This window comes from Dichotomopilus funicola (assembly GCF_033296635.1).
Source record: "Dichotomopilus funicola strain CBS 141.50 unplaced genomic scaffold C8A04scaffold_12, whole genome shotgun sequence".
In the NCBI taxonomy this organism is placed as follows: domain Eukaryota; kingdom Fungi; phylum Ascomycota; class Sordariomycetes; order Sordariales; family Chaetomiaceae; genus Dichotomopilus; species Dichotomopilus funicola.
In genome coordinates, this window is record NW_026944033.1 from 1 (window position 1) to 19,117 (window position 19,117).

General features: G+C 56.2%; 4 protein-coding genes and 1 non-coding gene across 5 annotated transcripts; 2 read left to right on the plus strand and 3 right to left on the minus strand.

Moving 5' to 3' along the window:
• Positions 1 to 1,172: 1,172 nt before the first annotated feature.
• Positions 1,173 to 7,504, minus strand: C8A04DRAFT_35369 (glycosyl transferase family 4-domain-containing protein; the record flags this gene model as incomplete). Its single annotated transcript, XM_062783145.1, has 6 exons — positions 1,173 to 2,798; positions 2,841 to 3,283; positions 3,612 to 4,608; positions 4,695 to 5,210; positions 7,076 to 7,220; positions 7,395 to 7,504. The coding sequence occupies 6 exons, from the start codon at positions 7,502 to 7,504 to the stop codon at positions 1,173 to 1,175; spliced, it is 3,837 nt and encodes a 1,278-aa protein (XP_062639167.1).
• C8A04DRAFT_t40 lies at positions 5,821 to 5,914 on the minus strand. Its single transcript has one exon. It is a non-coding gene; the product is annotated as a tRNA-Glu (tRNA).
• Positions 7,505 to 8,594: 1,090 nt separating the features above from the next.
• On the plus strand, positions 8,595 to 10,788 carry C8A04DRAFT_35370 (transcriptional regulatory protein moc3; the record flags this gene model as incomplete). The annotated part of the gene is made up of 3 exons (XM_062783146.1): positions 8,595 to 8,746; positions 8,910 to 10,314; positions 10,654 to 10,788. 3 exons carry the CDS (start codon positions 8,595 to 8,597, stop codon positions 10,786 to 10,788), a joined length of 1,692 nt encoding a protein of 563 aa, XP_062639168.1.
• Positions 10,789 to 12,166: 1,378 nt separating this feature from the next.
• C8A04DRAFT_10286 (uncharacterized protein) lies at positions 12,167 to 15,432 on the minus strand (the record flags this gene model as incomplete). The annotated part of the gene is made up of 4 exons (XM_062776522.1): positions 12,167 to 12,282; positions 12,355 to 12,802; positions 12,882 to 14,928; positions 14,987 to 15,432. 4 exons carry the CDS (start codon positions 15,430 to 15,432, stop codon positions 12,167 to 12,169), a joined length of 3,057 nt encoding a protein of 1,018 aa, XP_062639169.1.
• Positions 15,433 to 17,086: 1,654 nt separating this feature from the next.
• On the plus strand, positions 17,087 to 19,090 carry C8A04DRAFT_10259 (uncharacterized protein; the record flags this gene model as incomplete). Its single annotated transcript, XM_062776516.1, has 1 exon — positions 17,087 to 19,090. The coding sequence occupies one exon, from the start codon at positions 17,087 to 17,089 to the stop codon at positions 19,088 to 19,090; it is 2,004 nt and encodes a 667-aa protein (XP_062639170.1).
• Positions 19,091 to 19,117: the final 27 nt, after the last annotated feature.

A 19,117-nucleotide genomic window follows, 5' to 3' on the forward strand; every position in this document is an offset into this window, starting at 1 on the left:
GTTGACGCCGGGGGGATGAGGGGGGAGGGACAGGCTTTGGTTGGGGGGAAGGTGGTGAGGGAGAGGGGGTTTCGGTATATGTTGTGAGAGGGTGTATTTTGTGTATGTGTGTGGACCTTTGCGTTTTGGTAGGTAGTTGGCATGGCAGATGGAATTGTATTTGAGCGAGCAGGCAAGCGCCGTTTACATCGGTATATATGGTATATATAATCTTTGATATTCGGAGCGAGTCAATTTACTAAGAGTATAACGGATTCAAGATTTCTTTCTCTTCGTTAATAAAATACGTCGATATATCCGGCCCTCTTCATCAGCAACCTTGTTCTGATCTGTACGCAGAAAGCATTCATTCAGCACAAGATGCCGGCCCTAGAACCCCTTTCCCCGAGACACGAGCATCAGGCTGGTCCTCTAGCAATCTCAGCTGTCCTTGCATGCGGTCAACACACCTCCATAGCTGGGCGGACGGTTTTCCATAGAAACATGTCGTTTGCGTGGTGTGGCACATTCATGTCCAATGGTATCTCTCATGTTAAGCCTGGGGAGCTTCTTTTTCTTGAAGCTTCTTTTTCTTGAAGCTTCTTTTTCTTGAAGCTTCTTTTTCTTGAAGCGTATTGTCCTTCTTTCTTCCCCATCCTGAGCTTCGAGCTTGATTGAGACCAGATGGGTATGGCCAAGTCAACTCCGCAGTTGAGATCACCGACTGCTACTCGTCGGGGTGTATATAGGGAAAAGAGTAGCGTACGAGCGGGGGATGCAGTCTAACTGACGAACCACGCTGGCGCACGAGCATCGCTGGTCGGTAGATGAGGAGGAGTTGTATGGTAACCACGGCAGGAAGTCCATCATAAACTCCAAGCCCCTCTCCTACCGCTATATATTGAGGTTGCACGCTACTTCAGCGAGGGGCAATGCTTGTTGGTGCGTTGGTGTCTCGTAAAATGATTCTCGGGCCGTACATTCTCTCGTAAAATCCAGATCGCCCTTATTCGTTCGGATAACCGCCCCATGGGCAGGCATCCCTACTCAGTGGACTTTTCCGCCTTTAGCGTTGGGGTGCTTTAACGGGTACCCACCCGCTCTGATCGTGGAGCGCCGAATTTCATGTTCGGAATGTCGTGGGATGTTCTTATTCGGCTTGCACCTCAATGCCCCAACTTCACCCCCCCCAACTAAGGCTCAGCCATCTTCATCCTAACCATCGCCATCTCCGTGCTCTTCGCCCACGCCCCATCCGGCTTCTGGCGATAACAAATCAACTTCCCCTCATCCCCCACACTCCCCAAGATCTGCCCGTCATCATCAAACCCGACACGCCATACCGGCGTGCGATGGCAGTCGAGTTTCGAGATCTCCGTGATGGTGTGTCGGACTTGGCCGGGGAGGAGGGACGGTTGTCGTGGTTTTCTTGTTGTTGTTGTTGTTGTTCTTGTTGTTGTTCGGTCGGTTGGATTGGTGGGGTTTGTTCCGGCTCCGGCTCCGGCTCCTCCTCCTCCTCCTCGGGTCTGATCGAGGCCGGCGCGGATGCCGGAGGATGAGTTGGCTGCGGCGGTGGTGGTGGTAGTGGCGTCGTCTGCTGAGTCGGTGGTGCCTGTGGGTAGTGTCCGTCGTGGTGCGCCGTGTTTTTTGATTCGTGCTGCGGACCATGGTCCAGGTTTACGGGTACGACTTCTGTTACCACCACCGGCCTTGGATATACCATCCCCATTCTCCAACTCCCCGTCTTCATCCTCATCCTCCTCATCCCCCTCCTCATCCTCTTCATAATCCTGTCCCCCCCCCTCCTGCTCAGGAAGCACCACATCCAACCTAAAAACCCTCACAAACCCATCCTGACACGCCGTCGCAACAACATCATACCCGCGAATATTCCCCGGCGCCCACGCCACATCCCTTACCAAACCGCGATGCAACCCCGCCCGCACCTCCGCCGCCAGGTAAAACCCCTTCCACGCCGCCGCCACGCCCAGGGCGGTGCGCACCGTATCGCGCGTCCGGTACACGCGTACCCGGTCCATGGCCGCGACCACCAGGCCCAGCGCATCGGAGGGGACACCGGCGCGCAGCGCGGTGTAGCAGACTTCGGGGTTAGGGTCGAAGCGCACGCGGAAACTGGTCTCTTCGCCGCGTGTTGCGGGCGGGCGGCGGCCCGGTCCGGTGCCCGCGCCGGCGCTGCCTGTTGTTCCGCCTGCTCCGCCTCCTACTGTTGCGGCACCACCACCCCTTGTGTCGTCTGTGCCTGCGGGTGTGGCGGTAGTTGTGTTATCCTCCGTGGTGGACAGTTCGTCGAGGAGTGTGAAGGCAGCCAGGTTCTCGACACGGTCGTTCTCGTAGACCGTCAGGCCGCCGTCAGCGGAGAGAAGAGCTAAGTACGTTATGCGGGAGTCGTCGAGGTGTTTGAGGGAGAAGGAGCGGTAAGGGGATCGTGCGTTGCGGGTCTCGAAGGCGGGTTTCGCGGAGGGTGCGGTTGTCGCGGAGGGTGTGTTGATGATTGTGGTGTCTGCGTAGCCGATGGCTGGGGTAGTTCCGGTGGCGTGGATGACCGGTGGTGCTGAGCTGCCGAGGCCGAGGTTGGATGCACTGGCGCCGGCGCCGGCGCCGGCGCCCGGTGTGGAAGTGCCGTTGGCGTGGAGGTGGGGAGATCGCGAGGGGATGGTGATGAGGGGCCCGTTGCGGGTTGATTCGGAGAAGCGGCGGCCGGGCGCGGCGGAGGGGTCTTCGGCCCAGAGCTTGAAGCGGCCTTCGATGCCGAGGGAGGCGAGGAGGTTGGGATATATGGTTGTCGGGAGCCATTGGAGCTGGGCGGTGTGTCAATTCGGTTCAACCCAATCCAAGGAAACCAACCCAATGCATTGAATCGATAGGAGAAAGAAAGCAATCCCAATTGAACCCAATCCGATCCTCCGCAAGTAAAACTCAATCAAACCCACCTCTAGAATCTCACTCGCATGCGCCCCCCAAGTATCGCACAAGCGCCAGGAACCATCCTTATGCCGATTAAAGACTCGAATCTTGCCATCGACAGATCCCGTCGCGCACCGATCGCCGTGGCCATTGAATGCGACGGCCTGCACCAGGTCCTGGTGGCCGTGCTTGTGGATGGTGTCGAAGCTGGGACGGTCGTCGGCGGCCGGCGGGTCGACCAGGAATGTGGCCGCTTTGGACATGGTGGTTGTATTTGTTGAGGGTGAGGTACGTACGGTATGTACATACAAGCTTGTCGATGGGGAGGTGTGGTGTTGTGTTCTAGGCCCTCGTGCTTCGGCAGGTGGGGCGATAAGAGCTACTTGGGCCGGAGCTTCAGGCGTGACGGTACGTACCTTACCGATGGTAAGGGACCTTACATGACACATGTAGGATCAGGGTTCACGTTATCACATACTGGTTACGGCCATCCTCTACCGGAGTTTACATTGACCTTTGAGTCCTCGGGTTGGACCATTTGTTTCTTGCATTTTTAACCCACAAATTGGAGTACTAGGGGGGTTCACGATATGGGTTATGTCCCCTTTCTCTAACAAGTCCGTAATCGCGAATCCATCGTTCTATTGAATAGCCCCCCTCTAATAACTCTATACCATCCATACACGGTCCCCTCACCTAGTGTATACCCCAATTATCCTCCCTAAACACCAACCCCGCCATGGAATGCCTCACAAACAACCCCAACGCCCCCACCACCGCCTGCGCAGCCGTAATCTCCACCATCAACCGATCCTCCCTCAACGGCCCCCTCCAAACCAACCACAAATTCAACACCGTCAAATTACTCGTCTCCACAAACCTTTCCCCCCTTTCCTCCGTCTCCTCCACCACCACCTTCAACAACCCAACCCACCCCAACACCTTCAACCCCCACGCCACCAGCGCCCGCGGCTGCCGCGCCTCGCTCCACACCGTCATGCTCGGCTCCAGCAGCCCCGTGCGGGCGTTGAACCGCGGCAGACGGTGCCGCGGACAGGGGATCAGCCCAAACAGCTGCGGGGTCGAGTAGAGGAAGTTGAACGCCTGCGGTAGCAGCAGTAGTAGAAGGGTCTTGCTGAAGTGGCCGAGGATGCTGACCACCACGAAAACCATGCCCGCAAAGTAGCAGTACGTGTCGCCGACGAAAACACGGGCCGGGTAGCGGTTGTGGCAGAGCAGCGCGAGCGAGACAGCCAGAAACGGCAGCAGGAACGACAGCGAAAACAAATGGGAGTCCGTCGCCGGGTGCGGGTGCGGGTACCCCGATGCCGAAGTCGGCGAGAACAACAGGTACAACGCGTCGTTGACCGCCAGCAGCGCGGCAATCACCAGCGACTGGCTCACCTCGATGCCGTTGATGCCAGCCAGGATGTTGATGCTGTTGGGCGAGAAGATGGCCACGGCCGCCATGTAGACGTAGTACAGCCCGCCGAGGTCGATGAGCGGGCCCAGGAAGGGCTGGAGCTGCAGCGGGACGACGATCGAGGTCACGCCAAAGTCTACGCGGTAGACGACGAGCAGGGGGATGGCGGCGAAGGCGGGGATGAAGAATTTGTGCCGCCAGCGGATGTCGAAGAGGTCGTCGGCTAGGCCTAGTGAGGCGACTGTTTGGAGTGAGACGATGGCTGAGAGGTACGATGAAAGCTGCTCCCGTTAGCCACTCACCCAATACCACAACCCCAGCCAGCCATGGGCAAAAAAAAAAAAAAAAGAAACAAGATAAAACTCACCTTGCTATGCGGAAACCGATGCAAAAACCGTCCCTGCACCTCCTGCCCAATCCCATCCCCCATCCCCCCCGCCGTCCTCACCGCACTAACCACCACATCCCGATTCCCCCCCCCACTCGTAGCCGCCACAACATCCTTATAAAACACAAACGGAATAAACACAATAATCGCCAACAAATACACCGCCGCACACACCGCACCCATACACTCCGGAATCTCCCTCCTATTCACCTTGGCCATATCCACCCCCTTAAACCCAACGCGCATAAACGTCGGCCCTAACCAGCGGATCAAAGCATACGTCGCGCTGAAGGCGAGGCCGCTGAGGGCGAGCGAGACGATGAGCGGTTTGCTGGTGTCATCGTCTTCGTAGAGGAAGGCGTTGGTTAGGATGGTGAGGCAGGCGCCGGTTAGTGAGAGGAGGGTGAGGGATTCGGTGCGGGAGAGGGTGCTGCTGGGTGAGGAGGATCTTGATGGGGAGGTCATGGTGGGCTCATTTTCCTTGTGTAGTTCTCTCTGTTTTGTTTTGAAAAGAAATGAAAAAAAAAAAAAGGCTGGGCTTCAAAAAAGCAAAGAGACAAGAACACTCCCCAATTCAAATGTCGAACCCGTCCTGCGTGGAGAGTAGAGAGAGTACCGTCGTCTCAAAATGACTTCCTCATACAGTCAACAACACTCAACATGCGTGCCATCTGTTGTTTTGAGTGGAAGCCACATTTCAAGATGACAGATGACGGAATGCTCCAAGGCGCAAGCCAAGCCAAGCACTGCGGCAGCGGCAAACGGCTGTGCTGCAGGGGTCAAGCGGGCCACTGCCACGCTGGTTGAGCCGCCCTATTGGGTGCTTGTTTCAGGGCCGAGGGCCGCCAAATGTTGCTACAGAATAGCCGGGCAGCCCGGCGGGGCCAATGGCCGAGCCGCTTCGAAACCTCGTGTCGTGTTCTTTATAACTAACTGTATGGAGGTATGTACAGAGTAGCCAGGTACGAAGTAGGCTTTACAGCTTGGAGAATGCCGTCAACGTCAGCTTAGTAAATCCCGAGAAGAAAAAAAAAAGACAGAAAACCAACGAAATTCCTTCCGGTGTCAAGCACCCATGGCCCCAGAAAAAAACACAAAAAAGTGACTCGGATACCGGGAGTCGAACCCGGGGCTGTTGAGAGAGAGCAGTCACTCCTGAGAAGTGAGAGTCAACGATGTTACCGCTACACCATACCCGACTGAAATCGTGCGTGGTTCCGATTTGGTTGCAGAGCAGTGCCACAGCGGCAGCCTAGATGCAGCGGTCCGCGGTCCGCAGTCCGCAGTCTGCATTGCCCGTCGGGTCTTTCGACCGATTCTTTCAACCTACACTACACGGGACCTCCGACCTTAGGTAAGGCTACACTACAAATCTCAACAGGCCTCTCCTCTGTATGCACGTCAAATCAACCAACCTTAACAAGATTATCTCCGAATTCCGCGGCGGTCGGTTTCTAAAATAACTAATTCCCGATCTCCCCGACCCTGAGGCCGTGAGCCCCCCTTGCAACGGACTTTGACTGGGTGTTGCCTCGCGAACTTTGGAACATCGAAGTCGTTCGTTAGACGTTCGTCCACTCGACACTTCGTATTCCCATCGTACACACCACTTTAATTTGGGAGGGGAAATGATTTGTGATGATTTGGGACGAAACCCACGCTTACACTAGTTATTTCAAATCAAGATGAACCGGCCAACAGACCTTTCCAGAGAACCAAAGAGTCGGGACCCGTCCGTCCTCGTCTCACCCTCATCTCAACCCCACCGCGCTCAGAAACCACTCCAGAGCGAAAGGGGGAAAGACAGAGAGAAAAGCAACACTGTCGATGATGACAGCCGGCTCGGCATGGGCGATTGCCGGCCGTGACCGCTGGTCAGCTCAAAGTTCCTGACCACTCGCCATTGACCAGTAGCATAGCGACAGTGGCAGTTTTTGAATGGTGCTGCCTGTTATTCCGATCCGATGATCTGATCTGAGATAAACACCAGGCCGGCGCTAGCAAGAAGCCGCTTGTTTGCCAGGCCCTTTTGAGGTTTTGTCGAAGAGGGGCACAGGCCGGGGCGAAACGGAGAGAAGAGAACCAAAGACAGGGGGTGTTTCTTGTCAGAACTTTAATTCTTGAGGCTGTTTCCTGGGGCTCGAGACAGGAACTTTTTGGGTGGACTTGCCTTATACGGAAAGGGGTTGAAAATTGGGTTTGTGGAGTGAATCCCGAGGAAACCCACGCAGTCCCTATTAGCCCAGCGTAAGAAGTGCCTTGCAAACCTGATTGATGATCCAAGCAGGCGGTGATGGAGATTTTTCCCCTGAGCCGAGGTTGCATCGTCGGGGGTTTTCGAGTCGCACTCGGTTCGAAACCTTTCTCGCCATCACGAGGTTGAGTTCGCGAAGTGCTCCGCGGCGCAGGTAAGGCAGGCGAGTTCTGCTCGTCCTGGATGCCGAGCGGGAAACTCGGCTGAGAGAGCTGAGTGCGCTGCAATGCAGCGGTTTTCTAGGCGAGAGGCTTCATTGGCTGCTTTGCGCGTGTAAGTCAAACAAATGGGGGGCCGTCGAATTCGTCAACCCGATTTGGTCGACCGGGGCTTCGCCGTTGACGTCAAACCCACACAAAACCGATTGCCGATGTCTGTTATTCAGCGCGCGCCGTCAGATCAGGCCGCTGGCTTCCATTACCTACGGAAAGTCCACAAATTCCACAAAAGTGTGGTCGCGCATGCTGCAGAGAAGGTCAGATCCAGAGACGGGAGCTGGCTTGGCTTGGGGGTTCCGGGGCCCAGGCAGCGACATTTTAGCACGCTAAAATTAGCGGGGAAAGCACCCGGAGTCGGGCTACGCTTAGTCAAGACTGTGCAAGCAGAGAAGGCAACCTCTCAAGCAGCCCAAGGGGTCCAGCGGTCCAGCAAATCTACCCAGCCAGCGCGTCGGCTGATTTCCAGGCCTTTTACCGCCGGCACGCTATCGCCTTTCTGGTGTCATAGTAATGGGAAAGGGTGAGCGTGAGGAAGCCGGATGTGGAAGGTCGAGGGAGCAGGCGTAACCGGAGCAAAGCAGCCAGGCAAGGCGCTCATGCACCCTTGGCCTGCATTTTCGGGCATTCCCAGACCTTTTCCGGCCCCCCTTTTTCCACCCGGCGCACATGGCAACATGGACATGCCGCATACAAGGCAGCCAGGTGAGCGCCCGCCCGCTGCTGAGTGTCGTTCGTTTCCAATGCCGGGAGAAACTTCGGCAGCCCAACCAGTCAGGAGCACCCCAGGGCGAGGAGACAAGACACGCTGGGACCCAGGTATGATGATGACAACATCTCATCGTCTCTCAAGGGTCCTCCCGCCGTAACCTGATACCCCTAGCCAGTTAGGTGGCCCTTCCCAGGGCTGCCTTCAGGCCCAAACTTTTTAAGGTTATTACGGGCTTAGGAAAAGTGAAGGGCAAGGGGCTCGAAAGGGTGCGGATGCGGCCCAGGCCGGAGAACAACCCACCCCCCTTACACAATTCTGTCCGATGAAAATAGTCGGGAGTTAGGTTGCCCTATTCGGCCCCCCGGCGGCGGGGAAGGAGGAGGTGGTGGTGGTGGTGGCCTCTGGGGCCCTGTATTGTGTCGTGTGTTGTGTCTCGACTACCAGGGGGGAGTAGAATGGCGTCTAGTGCCCACTTCGCGCCCTGTTGCGAAGCGGTCTCGAGCTGTTAAACGATGTGAGTGGAAATATTATAACCGGGCCGAGAGTCTCTCCCTTCACCCCCATCGTTAATCATTCGTACTGGTATACGAATGGTCTTGAGCCCCCCACGCGTATCCCTTTCCATCACCCGTTGTGCTCGACATCCCAAGCGGTCAACTTCTCGTGTGCAGCTCCCCAACTGGTCGACGACACATACCATGTCCGATCCGTCCCACTCAAACCGGTCGAGTGCCGAGCCGAGCAGCAACCCAACAAGTCCATCGCCATCACCAGCTCCCTCTCCTCCAGACCCGCCCAAGAAGCGGACGAGGGCGAGCAAGCCCAAAGTACGGACCGGATGCATCACCTGGTGAGTCTATATCATGTCTTTCGATGTTGGTTTGGGGCCCGGACGGTAGCTAACAGTGTTATGTCTGATCCAGCAAGTGAGTAGGAGTCGCGAACCAAACATGGCATGCAAGCAGAAACGAAAAAGGAGAGCGAAACGAACTAACCGATCCTAGAATCCGTAGGGTAAAATGCGACGAGGGCAAGCCGGCCTGCCTCCGATGCTCGTCTACCGGGCGAACATGCGACGGCTATGACAAATCTGCCCTCGCGAGGTATCGTTCGCCCGATCCGAATCACTCTGCCGAACTGGCTAGGGCCGAGTTCGTCCGGGCATGCCAATGGAACGAGACATTGCGTTCCATGAGGCGCATCGAAGCCGACATCGACGGCACCGACACCGAAAAGCGCCTGTTTGCCCGCTTCCGGGCGGCTACGGCTGATGGAACGGCCGCGCATCTGTGCAACTTTGCCGCCTTCTGGAGGAGGTTGAACCCGTCGACGGGCTGTCAGGACGAGGCTGTTAAGCACGCAGTGGTGGCGTTAGCCGCGGCTTATCAGCTGTTCCAGTATCCAAACGAACCCATCATCGAGGGCTTCGCCCGCCGTGACCTGGAGGTCATCACGATCCAACAATATAACCGATCCATTGAGAACCTGCAGAGCCACGCCGGCTCGTCCGCTGCTGAAAGCATCCGCCTGACGCTCGTCTGCTGCCTTGCTTTTATTTCGCTCGAGACCCTACGCGGGAACCACGAGGTAGCGGTGACCCATCTCCGGAACGGCCTCCGTATCCTGCAATCGCTGCCGGAGCCCGCGTTCGACTTTTGCGCAGCCGACAGCTCCTTGCCCATAACACCACCGGCCACCCGGGACTCCCTCATGATGCCCGACATCATCCAGCTTTTTGCTCGCTTCGAGCTGTCCGCCTGCTTCTACACACACGGCCTCCAGCCCGTAGTCTCAGAGCGTGGCTACCGCATGCGAAACTTCGACGATGGCTCCCACGACGGCCTCTTCCCGGATGTGGCCCACGCCCGGGTGGTCATGGCCCGCTTCCAGCACGATGTGATCGCCCGTCTCCACGAGATCGCTTCCGTGACTGCCGCAGGAGACGATGCCACAGCCATCTTCTGGGCAGACACGGTTCAGCAGCGCCAACAAGCTTGCCTCCTTGCTCGTAGTGCCCGTCTCGGGGCCCTGGTGGCCGACTTCTTTTCTCCAGCCCGTCTAGGAGTGCAGGATCCAGCCGCAAACCCGGAACTCGCCAGCCTGTTCCTCGACCTCCTCCACTTCCGTTGTGCCCAGTTCCTCATTGGCAAGACGGCCGGTACGGCCGGTACCCCGGGGTTAAGGACCCAGCACCAACAATCATACGCCAACCCTTTCAATGCCGAACAGAGCCTCCTCACCACCATCCTCCACCTCGCTTCCCGCCTCGCCACTTTACACCCATCACCACTACCACAATATTCCCAACCGCAGCACCACATGGGCCCCCGTACCCCCACGAACCTCCACACCCACCTCTTGGGGCCGCTCTACCTCGTCGCCACTCACCCAACCGACAACGAAACCCGCACCAGCGCAGTTCATCTGCTGCTGCACCTGCTCCAATCGTCCTCCGCCTCCGGCTCGCCCATCTCGCCGCTGACATCCCCTGCCTTCTTCTTCTCACCATCACCGTCACCTTCATCCACTGCGTCCTCCCAATCTTCGACGCCGCATCCGCAGTACTCGCCTCCCATATACTCTTCCTCCCCGCCGATTCCGTCTTATTCTCAACACCCATACCTCCCAACCCTGCAAACCCCGTCCTCCTCGTCCTCGTCAAACGCGGCGGTAGCGGCAGCGGCAGCTGCAGCCAGACATCAAGTCGCGGTGGTAGTCGGACAAGTGCTGGACCGGGAACGGGCCGCGTTGTTGCAGACCCATGGTGGTGGAGGGGGCGGGCTATCGACGAGTATGCCGCGGGCGTTGTGTGGCGTGGGATGTCTTCCACCGGTATGGGATGCTTTGGTGAGCGTTGGTAGTCTTGGTGGGGTTAATATTGGTGGTGTTTGATGCTTCGAGTAATCCTTTTTTTCTTTTTTTGAAAGTTCTCTTTTCGGTTTGCGAGTCAGTGGGTTTGTGAGACGGGAATTGGTGCATTATTAGGTCAAGTCATATCGTGTGGAGTTTTTAGCTTGGGGATAGAGGCCAGACGAGATAGATGTTTTTTTGTCTTCTGGGTTTACAAATAGTCAGCATTGGGAAAGTGCATAGCAGAAACGGGCATAAGGGAAGGCGCATATCGAAATACGTAAAGTAGGTTAACATACCTTAAAAGAGACATTTGCATTTCGCCAATTGATTACACCGGAACAAGTCCAAGGTGCCAAGTGAAATATTCCGAACAAACTGACGGGAAGAATGCGCTCTATAACAATCCTTCCCAAAGATCGAGATCCAAAGGATCAAACCGCAATTTATCCCACGCCTCGCACTTGCCCTCGGTCTCAATCAAGCGCCCCCACCGCCGGAATTGAAACGCATTGCGCCCACCTTCCTTCGCGCCAAACCGGACTTAACTCAACCCCATTTCGGCCCCGAAACTGCTAATACAGGGGTGGTCTCGGCCAAGAAACAGAGGGGTGCGCTACCCGAACAAATGGAAGCACAGCACATGGGCACTCACTACTGCACAGCCTCAACTCCTCTCCAACTCGAAACAACGTTAGACGATAACTACCAACTAAAAGCAAACAGGAGACATTTGAAGATCAGAAGGTTAGGCAGCTACTAAACTTCATAAATAGTTGTAAATAATCGTCGTGTGGCGGAGTTCTTCGCATCCAGCTAACACTTATCATCATCTTGCGACTTCAACGATTTTACTCACTTTGGCTCCTGTTATAAAACCCATCCACGTTCACCACTGCACTCATGTTAAAACCACACATATACCCTCAACTCTTCCCACCAACCTGGAACACAACAACCACAAGTTCAACAACGCTCTCAATTAAGATAATGAATCAATGATACCAAAAAGGGGTATGGGGTACCATACACGCAACACGCTACTTGCCCAACCACCACCCCCGACGCCTTCTGTTTCTCTCGCTACCTCCATATGGCCCTCCCAAGATTAGCTCGAACGCCAACCCTTCCCCCTCTTATCTGTCTGTATCCACGCCTACTGAGGATATCAATATTTAGCCTTAATGATGATACAACCCGCCCACCTGCCCCTGTTTGCTAGCAAAAATACCGCACCGGAGAAAGTCTGTGAAAAGTATAAAAAAGAATGGAATCTGATAAAGATTCACGACTCGCTGCGTAAATTCATGGCTCTGTGCATATCTCATAAAGATGAAAAGCGGAGGGGAAATATGGGGGAAAATGAGAAAAAAGAGAAAAAAAAAAGAGAAAAGAAAGCCCATAGTCCGAGACTACCCCCTCACAACCGCCCTGAAACAATCTCCTTCTCGAAAATCTTGACCCCCTCCGCTTCACAATACCGGAGTCCATCCACAATCTCAATCTTCTGCCCCCAAAATTCATCATCTTCATCCTCTTCCTCGCTCTCCACGTCATTCTCATCCATCCCATCCATATCCTCCTCCTCGCCAGCACTGCTGTTCCCACTGCTGCTGCCCTCGTCTAGCCCAGCTGCAGCCAGAATGGCCGCGATATCCAGGTCTCCGCTACCATCCAGCGGATCCGATGTGCCGCCGGCTTTGCCTTTGCCCTTCGCTTTCTTCCCACTCTTCCCCGTACCGGTCGATCCCTTGCTCTTCCCCTTACCCTTCCCAACACCAGTGCTGCTACTGGTACTCCCGGTAGCATCATTCCCTTTAGTATCCCCCTGCTCGTTTTCATCCGTCCACCGGGTCGACCACACCAGTTTGTCGACAGAGTCAGGCTCATCTATAGACAACCACCGGAGCTTGAGGTGCGAATAATGGGAGACAGCGTCTACCAGGAACCGTTTTGTCTCGCGCATGACCCACACGCACGTATCGTCATTGCGGAGGCGGACAACATGCAGCGCACGTAGGGCGGTGAGGCCGGAGACGTGTTGCATGAAGCAGTGCTGCGGAGTGGCATATCGATGTTAGTAATTTGATCCGGCTGAAAAAGGGGCGTTGGTTAAGGGGAGGGACCGGACATACCAAGGCTCTGATACTCATATTGCATGCTAGCTCCTCCAGCCGTTTCCCCTGCCGGCAGAGTAGGAGTATGGCGCTTTGATCCATGTCCCAATTCTTATCGGCCAAATTTTTAATCATCAAACGCCGTAGACTTCCCATGTGCTTCTTCAGAACCATCGAGCGGATAGTGTCGATGGTCGCCTGCGTCCGCGGCGCAAAGCTCTCAGGCTTGGCACTAGTTTCGCGTTCGAGCATGAAAAGCTCGTGAACCTCCTTGAGTGAGCCGACGAATCTCAAAAACACCGTTGAGACGTTGTCGGTGAAGATACTGCGCAGGGGCAGCGGCGCTTCCTTGTTCTCCTTGTACAACAGCGACCAAACTGGGGCCTGAACGCCGACGTTGAGGAGCGACAAGTGGCGTAGGGCCCGCAAGTCAACCGCCTTGGACAAGACCGATGCCTTCACTGGGATCAGATAGATGCTCAGGGACTTTAGAGCAAGACCCCGCGTTTCCCGCACGTAGTCACGCATCTGGCGGACCTGCTCCTTGCGCGACTCTAGCTCGTTTGGTGGTACGGTCTCGGCGCTATCGATGGCGATCTGGCACGCACTGATCTCTTTCTGCATATCGCGGATGCTCCTAGTGAGACTCAGCAGTTGCGACTCGGCACCACCAAGGTTGTTGATATCGCTAGACGATTCATTAGAACGCCAGCGCCGTATCTCCTTGCTCAAGGTGGTGGCCTGCAATTCAAACGCTTCCAGTTCCTCAGCGAGAGCCTGATACTCCGCCTTCCGGGACTTCAAACTGGCCAAGACCTTTCCATACTCGGCCCGGGCTTCAGAAAGGGTGTGGTTTGGGATTGCCGGGAGTTCCACGGGAATTTCCGCCACCGCCTCGCTCAGCTGCGAGTCAGTGTTCTGCAACTCGCCAGCGGTTGGTTCCTCGGAGTCAATCGTGAGCTGCTCCTCGGGCTCCTCAATGTCGATATCATCCGGGTCCGCACCCCTGTTGTCGTCCTTCTTTTTCGGCGAGGTCGGGGTGTCACTAAAGAGACTAATTTCCGGTACAGCGGGTTCGGCGGGCTCCTCAACGACACCGTCACCTGCAGTTTTGCTCGTGCCCGGGGACGAAGAAGAGGCGCTGGGGTCGTCGGTCTTGGTGTTTTCTTGCTCCTTGCGCAACTTGGCCTCATCCACATAGCTTTGGGCGGCGGTATTAATGATGTCGACAAGCTCTTGCGACACGGTGGGTTCCTTGGTGCCATCGACTGCTTCCAAGACCTTGGACGCCAATGCTTTTACGAGGTCGATGAGTTCCTGGTTGGATTTCTCTTTGCTTTTCTTATTTTTGTCCTTCTTCCCCGAGTCGTTAATCACTTCCTGCAGCTTCTCAGAGGCTGTCGACTCGACGCCGAAAATTTTGCCAAGAACAGTCTCCTGGGTCTTTCTCAACTCCTGTGCCTGCAGAACGCTCCCCATATCCTCGACCTGGGAGTGCGGGTGAACAGGTATGGGCATGATGTCATCTTCGTCCTCTGAATCTTCGGGCTCCGGATCATTCGAGGGTTTCCGAGCGAACTTGGCGTACCTCTCCGAGAAGGAAAGTTTGAGTTCCGTGAGTGTTCCAGCTGAGTTGCGCACACAGGTTTGCAACTCCGAAATGGCGTCGATGTCATCAATGTCCAACACCGCAAGGCTCTTCAAGTCCTTGAACCCGGACAGGGTCGGTGGCTCTTTCACCCCAGGTGGCCGCTTGGCGGTTCGATGACGAATCTTAGGCGCTTGGTGTGTGGGTAGCGGGTTTGACACGGGTAGGTAGAAACCCTGGGTGGGTGGTGGGGGGGGTATGATCCCAAATGCAGACGGAGGTGGTGGGAGAGTGGAAACTGGGGTGATATCAATAGGCGGTGGTGAAGAGGGCGGCTGAGATGGGTCATAAGGGAGAGGAGGCGGGGTCAAATATTGCGAAGCGCCGGCATGAAGTCGAATGTGAAGGTGCGAGAGCGTGCCTAGCTGGTGCAGCTCTTTGTACACTGGGCGGCTGGGCTCGATGCGGACATTCCACCTAGGTAGAAAACGCTATTAGTCGCTGCAGGTAGATTGGGGGTGTGAAATAAACTCACTTGAAAGACTCCAGACAACGTGCTTTTCGCAGCGTAAGTTGCAAAAGCGTGTTCAAGAACTTGCCGCACGTCTGGTAGGCGAGATAGGGCCGGCAGCAGAGCTCAGCCTTGTCACCCAGGTAAAGGGTATCGAGGCTGATACTTCTCAAGTATTGCGCATAGTTGTGATCGCTCGTAACGAAAGTATTGAAGCCAATAGCAAGCGGATCAACTTCATCAGAAACGTAGGGACTGCTGGTATCGGGGAGGACGAGCGTGAAGTGTCGGTAGAGTTCGGAGGCGGCTAGGTCGCGGAAGTGTCTCGACACCAACGCCAGGCAAACTAGATCATCTCGTTTGCAATGCCCAACGATTTCTCTCTGAACCTCTCGCGGCAAGTCGACGAAGCTGCGAGACCCGTTTGAGGAGGGGCCGGCTAGGGCTGGCTGGGCCGCCGGTGAACTCATGGTGGGAGCTATTGGCGCTTCAACGAGGAGGGTGACTAGGTAGCAGGACTGGAAGGATGTTTCTCAGAGAGCGCTGCCTGTACAGAGCTAGGGACAGCAAGTAGGTGCTTCCAATGCTACAGCGCGAAGAAAACTGGCCGTTTGTTGCTATGGGAGTCCAGCTCTGTCGTTTCTGTGCCTGATTCAAGGCTCGGTTCAGTTTGTCGCCGGCGACCGAGCACGCGCGAGGTCGGAACGGGGGACGGAAATTGATGGCTTAGCCGTGCAAGAGGAAGAGGAAGGCGGGGCTTTGGAGAGCGCGATGTGGGATTTGGAGCGTTCAGGATGCCTGCTCGCGCGCTGCTGATGTTCTTAAATTGCTGATACTGTTGAAAAAAAACAGCAGGGATTCTTCGAGTTTCGGAGGGATTCAAAAGGTTGAAGCGGCAGTGCAAGATGCAGATGCGAAAACGTGAAGCCTCTAGGCCCCTTGTGTGTGCACGATATCCGGGGGAGCTGCGGTGGGCAAGTGCCGGGGTAGCTTTAGCGCCTTGAAGCGGGGGACAGGGCCGCAACTGAAAGGCTGATAGGTGGCCAGGGTTCGTGGGGGGCCGCGGAATGGAAGGGGCCATTGGCAGCCCCACTCTTGCCGCCTTGAATTCGATGTCAACCTTGAACCGCCTGCAAGGCGGCTTGGAGCACAATGGTCATGTATGATTTCCGTCCAGTGTTTCTTGACTGCACGGCCCTGGAACTTTCATTATGGGTTTCCACAAGGGGTGCATTCCTAGCCTTTGTTCCTTTGTGCCTTGTATACTTGTAAATTAAACTACGAGGGTCAATTTCAAAGGCTGTGGGTAACCAAGCAATGGCTGAACTGACAGGAGCTAGACTAGCAACGTAGGCTCAAGGCAAGGAGGAACCTGTAAGTACTTTTCTTGTCAATTCGACGAATTTTGGCTTTGTCATAAACAACGTCCCAGGGTGGTTCAGAGGCTGTCAGTACTAAAGAGCAAAGGGGGGTTACGGTCCTTCAATGGGCTACGATTCTCTCATTACTTGGGCAATACTAGTCTCTGCTGCTGGAGCCTTTCGTCTGGTCTCATAAACTTAGTGGGGTAGAAGAGTTAGGGACCGACCTGACATGGTCAAAGTGGCAACCTCCCCTGTCTCAGGTACGAGGTCGTCCTTAAATGAGTAAATCAAGACGACTAGCTTGAGGCGAACTATTCTTTTGTTCCCTTTACTATGTATTATCTTGCATTTTTTGCACCCTGACTTCTTGAATTGGCGATGCCCAGTCTTTGCTGGGTACAGCTTTTCTTAAGACGACACACACATCGGGAGTCCCCACATCTGCAGCATTCACTCAGGTGCAGGCAGCAGCAGCCCTTGTGCGCCCCGCCTAGGCCTCGATCCTTCCTTGATCCTCCGTCCTCTCTCCCTCGATCTAAGGGAGCTGGTGTTGTAGCCGGTTGATGTATACCTTGGCGGCCAATGAATCGATATCAACTCCGAGCTGCCCCAGTGTCTATGCTTTTCGTCGGTTGAAGCGGCACAGCCAAGGCCGGGTTCTATAACTTTGTCTGTCTCGTGCGCCCCGCACTGCCTCTTATCTTCAACTTTGTTTCTTCCTGGCAAATAAAATAAAGGCCACGGGAACAACAAAACGACAATGGCCGACACAGAGGAGCCGCGTTTCAACACGCTTGCTGAGCGCATTGCAGCGCTTAATCAACAAAAGAATTTCCAGTCCAACCCGTCAAACCCTTCCGTCCCGTCCACTGCTGGCAAACGACCTCCCCCTCCACCTCCTCCGGGACGCTCCTTAACCGAGGGCTCTCTCGCAAAAAGCCCATCGCTTCCACCGAGGCCGGTCCGGTCTTCTACGGACAAACTCCCCCCGCCACTTCCGCGCCGAACCACCGGACAGGAAGATGGAGACCCGACAGCGGCTTCTTCGCCCGGAGATCGTCCGGGACCGCCCCCGTTACCCACGCGGAACTCTGAGTCGACCACGCCAAAGCTACCCACACGTAGACCCTCAGCGCAGACTCTTTCCGTCAGGAGGAATTCAAATGCTTCCGACGTGTCCCAATTGTCCACTATATCCAGTCTGTCGTTGAGCCAAACCAAATCTGCAGCCTCTAACGGAACACCGGAAGGCCAAGTACCGAGACGACTTCCGCCAACCCTCGAACAGGCCAAGCTGCCCCCCTTGCCCCCGACCCGGCGCGAACTAGAAGCTAAGGCAAAAGAAGCCGCAGCGGCCAACGAGTCACCTTCTCTCCCTCCACGACGCATTGCCGATCCACCGCAGCCATCTTCGCGACCTTCCTTGCCACCTCGGCTCCCGTCAAGGCCCGGGTCTAATGCTGCTCAACCGGGGGTTCCTGAGGAGCCGTCCCCCGCTCTGCCTGCCCGGCGGCTACCCCCTCCCGCGAACAGCAACCGGGCTAGGTCAGCTTTGGAGTCTGGCTTCGGCGCTGGAAAGAGCAGAACGGTTGCGCCCCCGGAAGCACCACCACCCATCCCGCTCAGTTCCCGGCCCACTATCGCCCAAATCGATGCTGCCACAAGCCGGGGAGCCTCAGCAGCAGCCGCCCAGCAAAACCAGTCGTGCCTTGCATGCCGTGATTTCTCCGGCCCGGATACGCTCGCAGCCCAGCACCCTACGGCTTCGCTCCCGCGCGGCGTTGACGTGATAGCTCACCTGGCTCACGTTCTATGCGCCTCGTTTTCCTCACCCACGGACAAAGCTCGTGCTATCTTTACCTGGATGCACCACAACGTTGTCTACGACGTACACGGCCTCTTTAACAACTGTATTCCGCGTGGCCAGACCCCAACCGAGACCATTTTCTCCGGCAAAGCCGTGTGCGAAGGGTATGCACGTGTGTACGAGGCCATCTCCACACGGGCCGGTCTCCAGTGCGTCGTAGTGACGGGCCACGGGAAAGGGTTCGGGTTCAACGCCGTGCGGAAAGGCCAGCGGCCACCACCGCCTGATCCGACGGGCCACGCATGGAACTCAGTACGCATCGATGCCGGGGAATGGAAGTTGATCGATGCCTGCTGGGGCGCCGGCGCGCTATGCGACGGTGCCTACTCACAACGCTTCGAACCGGAGTGCTTCACCATGTCCAACGAGCGCTTCGGCACCCGCCATTTCCCGGCCGACTCGCGGCACTGGTACCGCCAAGACGGCCGCGCCTTGTCCTGGGAAGAGTACATTCTCAGCCCTGCCGGTGACGAGCCCGCGCAGTGGACGGGTGACGCCACGCGAGAGGGCCTCGACGAGGGTAATTTTGCTCCCATGCAGCTCCGTATCAACGTCCATGGGGGCGATCCGGTGGTGCGTTTCCAGTTCGGTAAGGTCTGCGAACATTGGACGAGCGAGAAGAATGGGGAGGGCAAGCCGATGCTCATGGCGCTCAAGATCGGCGGGCCGGATGGGCGCAAGGAGGATCTTGTGCCGCTAGAGACGGACGGCAAGTTCTGGCACTACCTGGATGTGAACGCCCGCGACCTGGGTGCTCCTGGCCAACATGTGGCGTTGATCGCATTTCAGACGGTGGACGGGCAGAGCGCGAGGGGCATGACGAAGGAGGAATGGCTGAGGAAGAAGGGCCGGTGTGGGTTTAGTTATGCCTACCTTGTGCGGTGGGAGCTGGTTTGAGAGCTAGGGAGGGTTATCAAGAAAAAT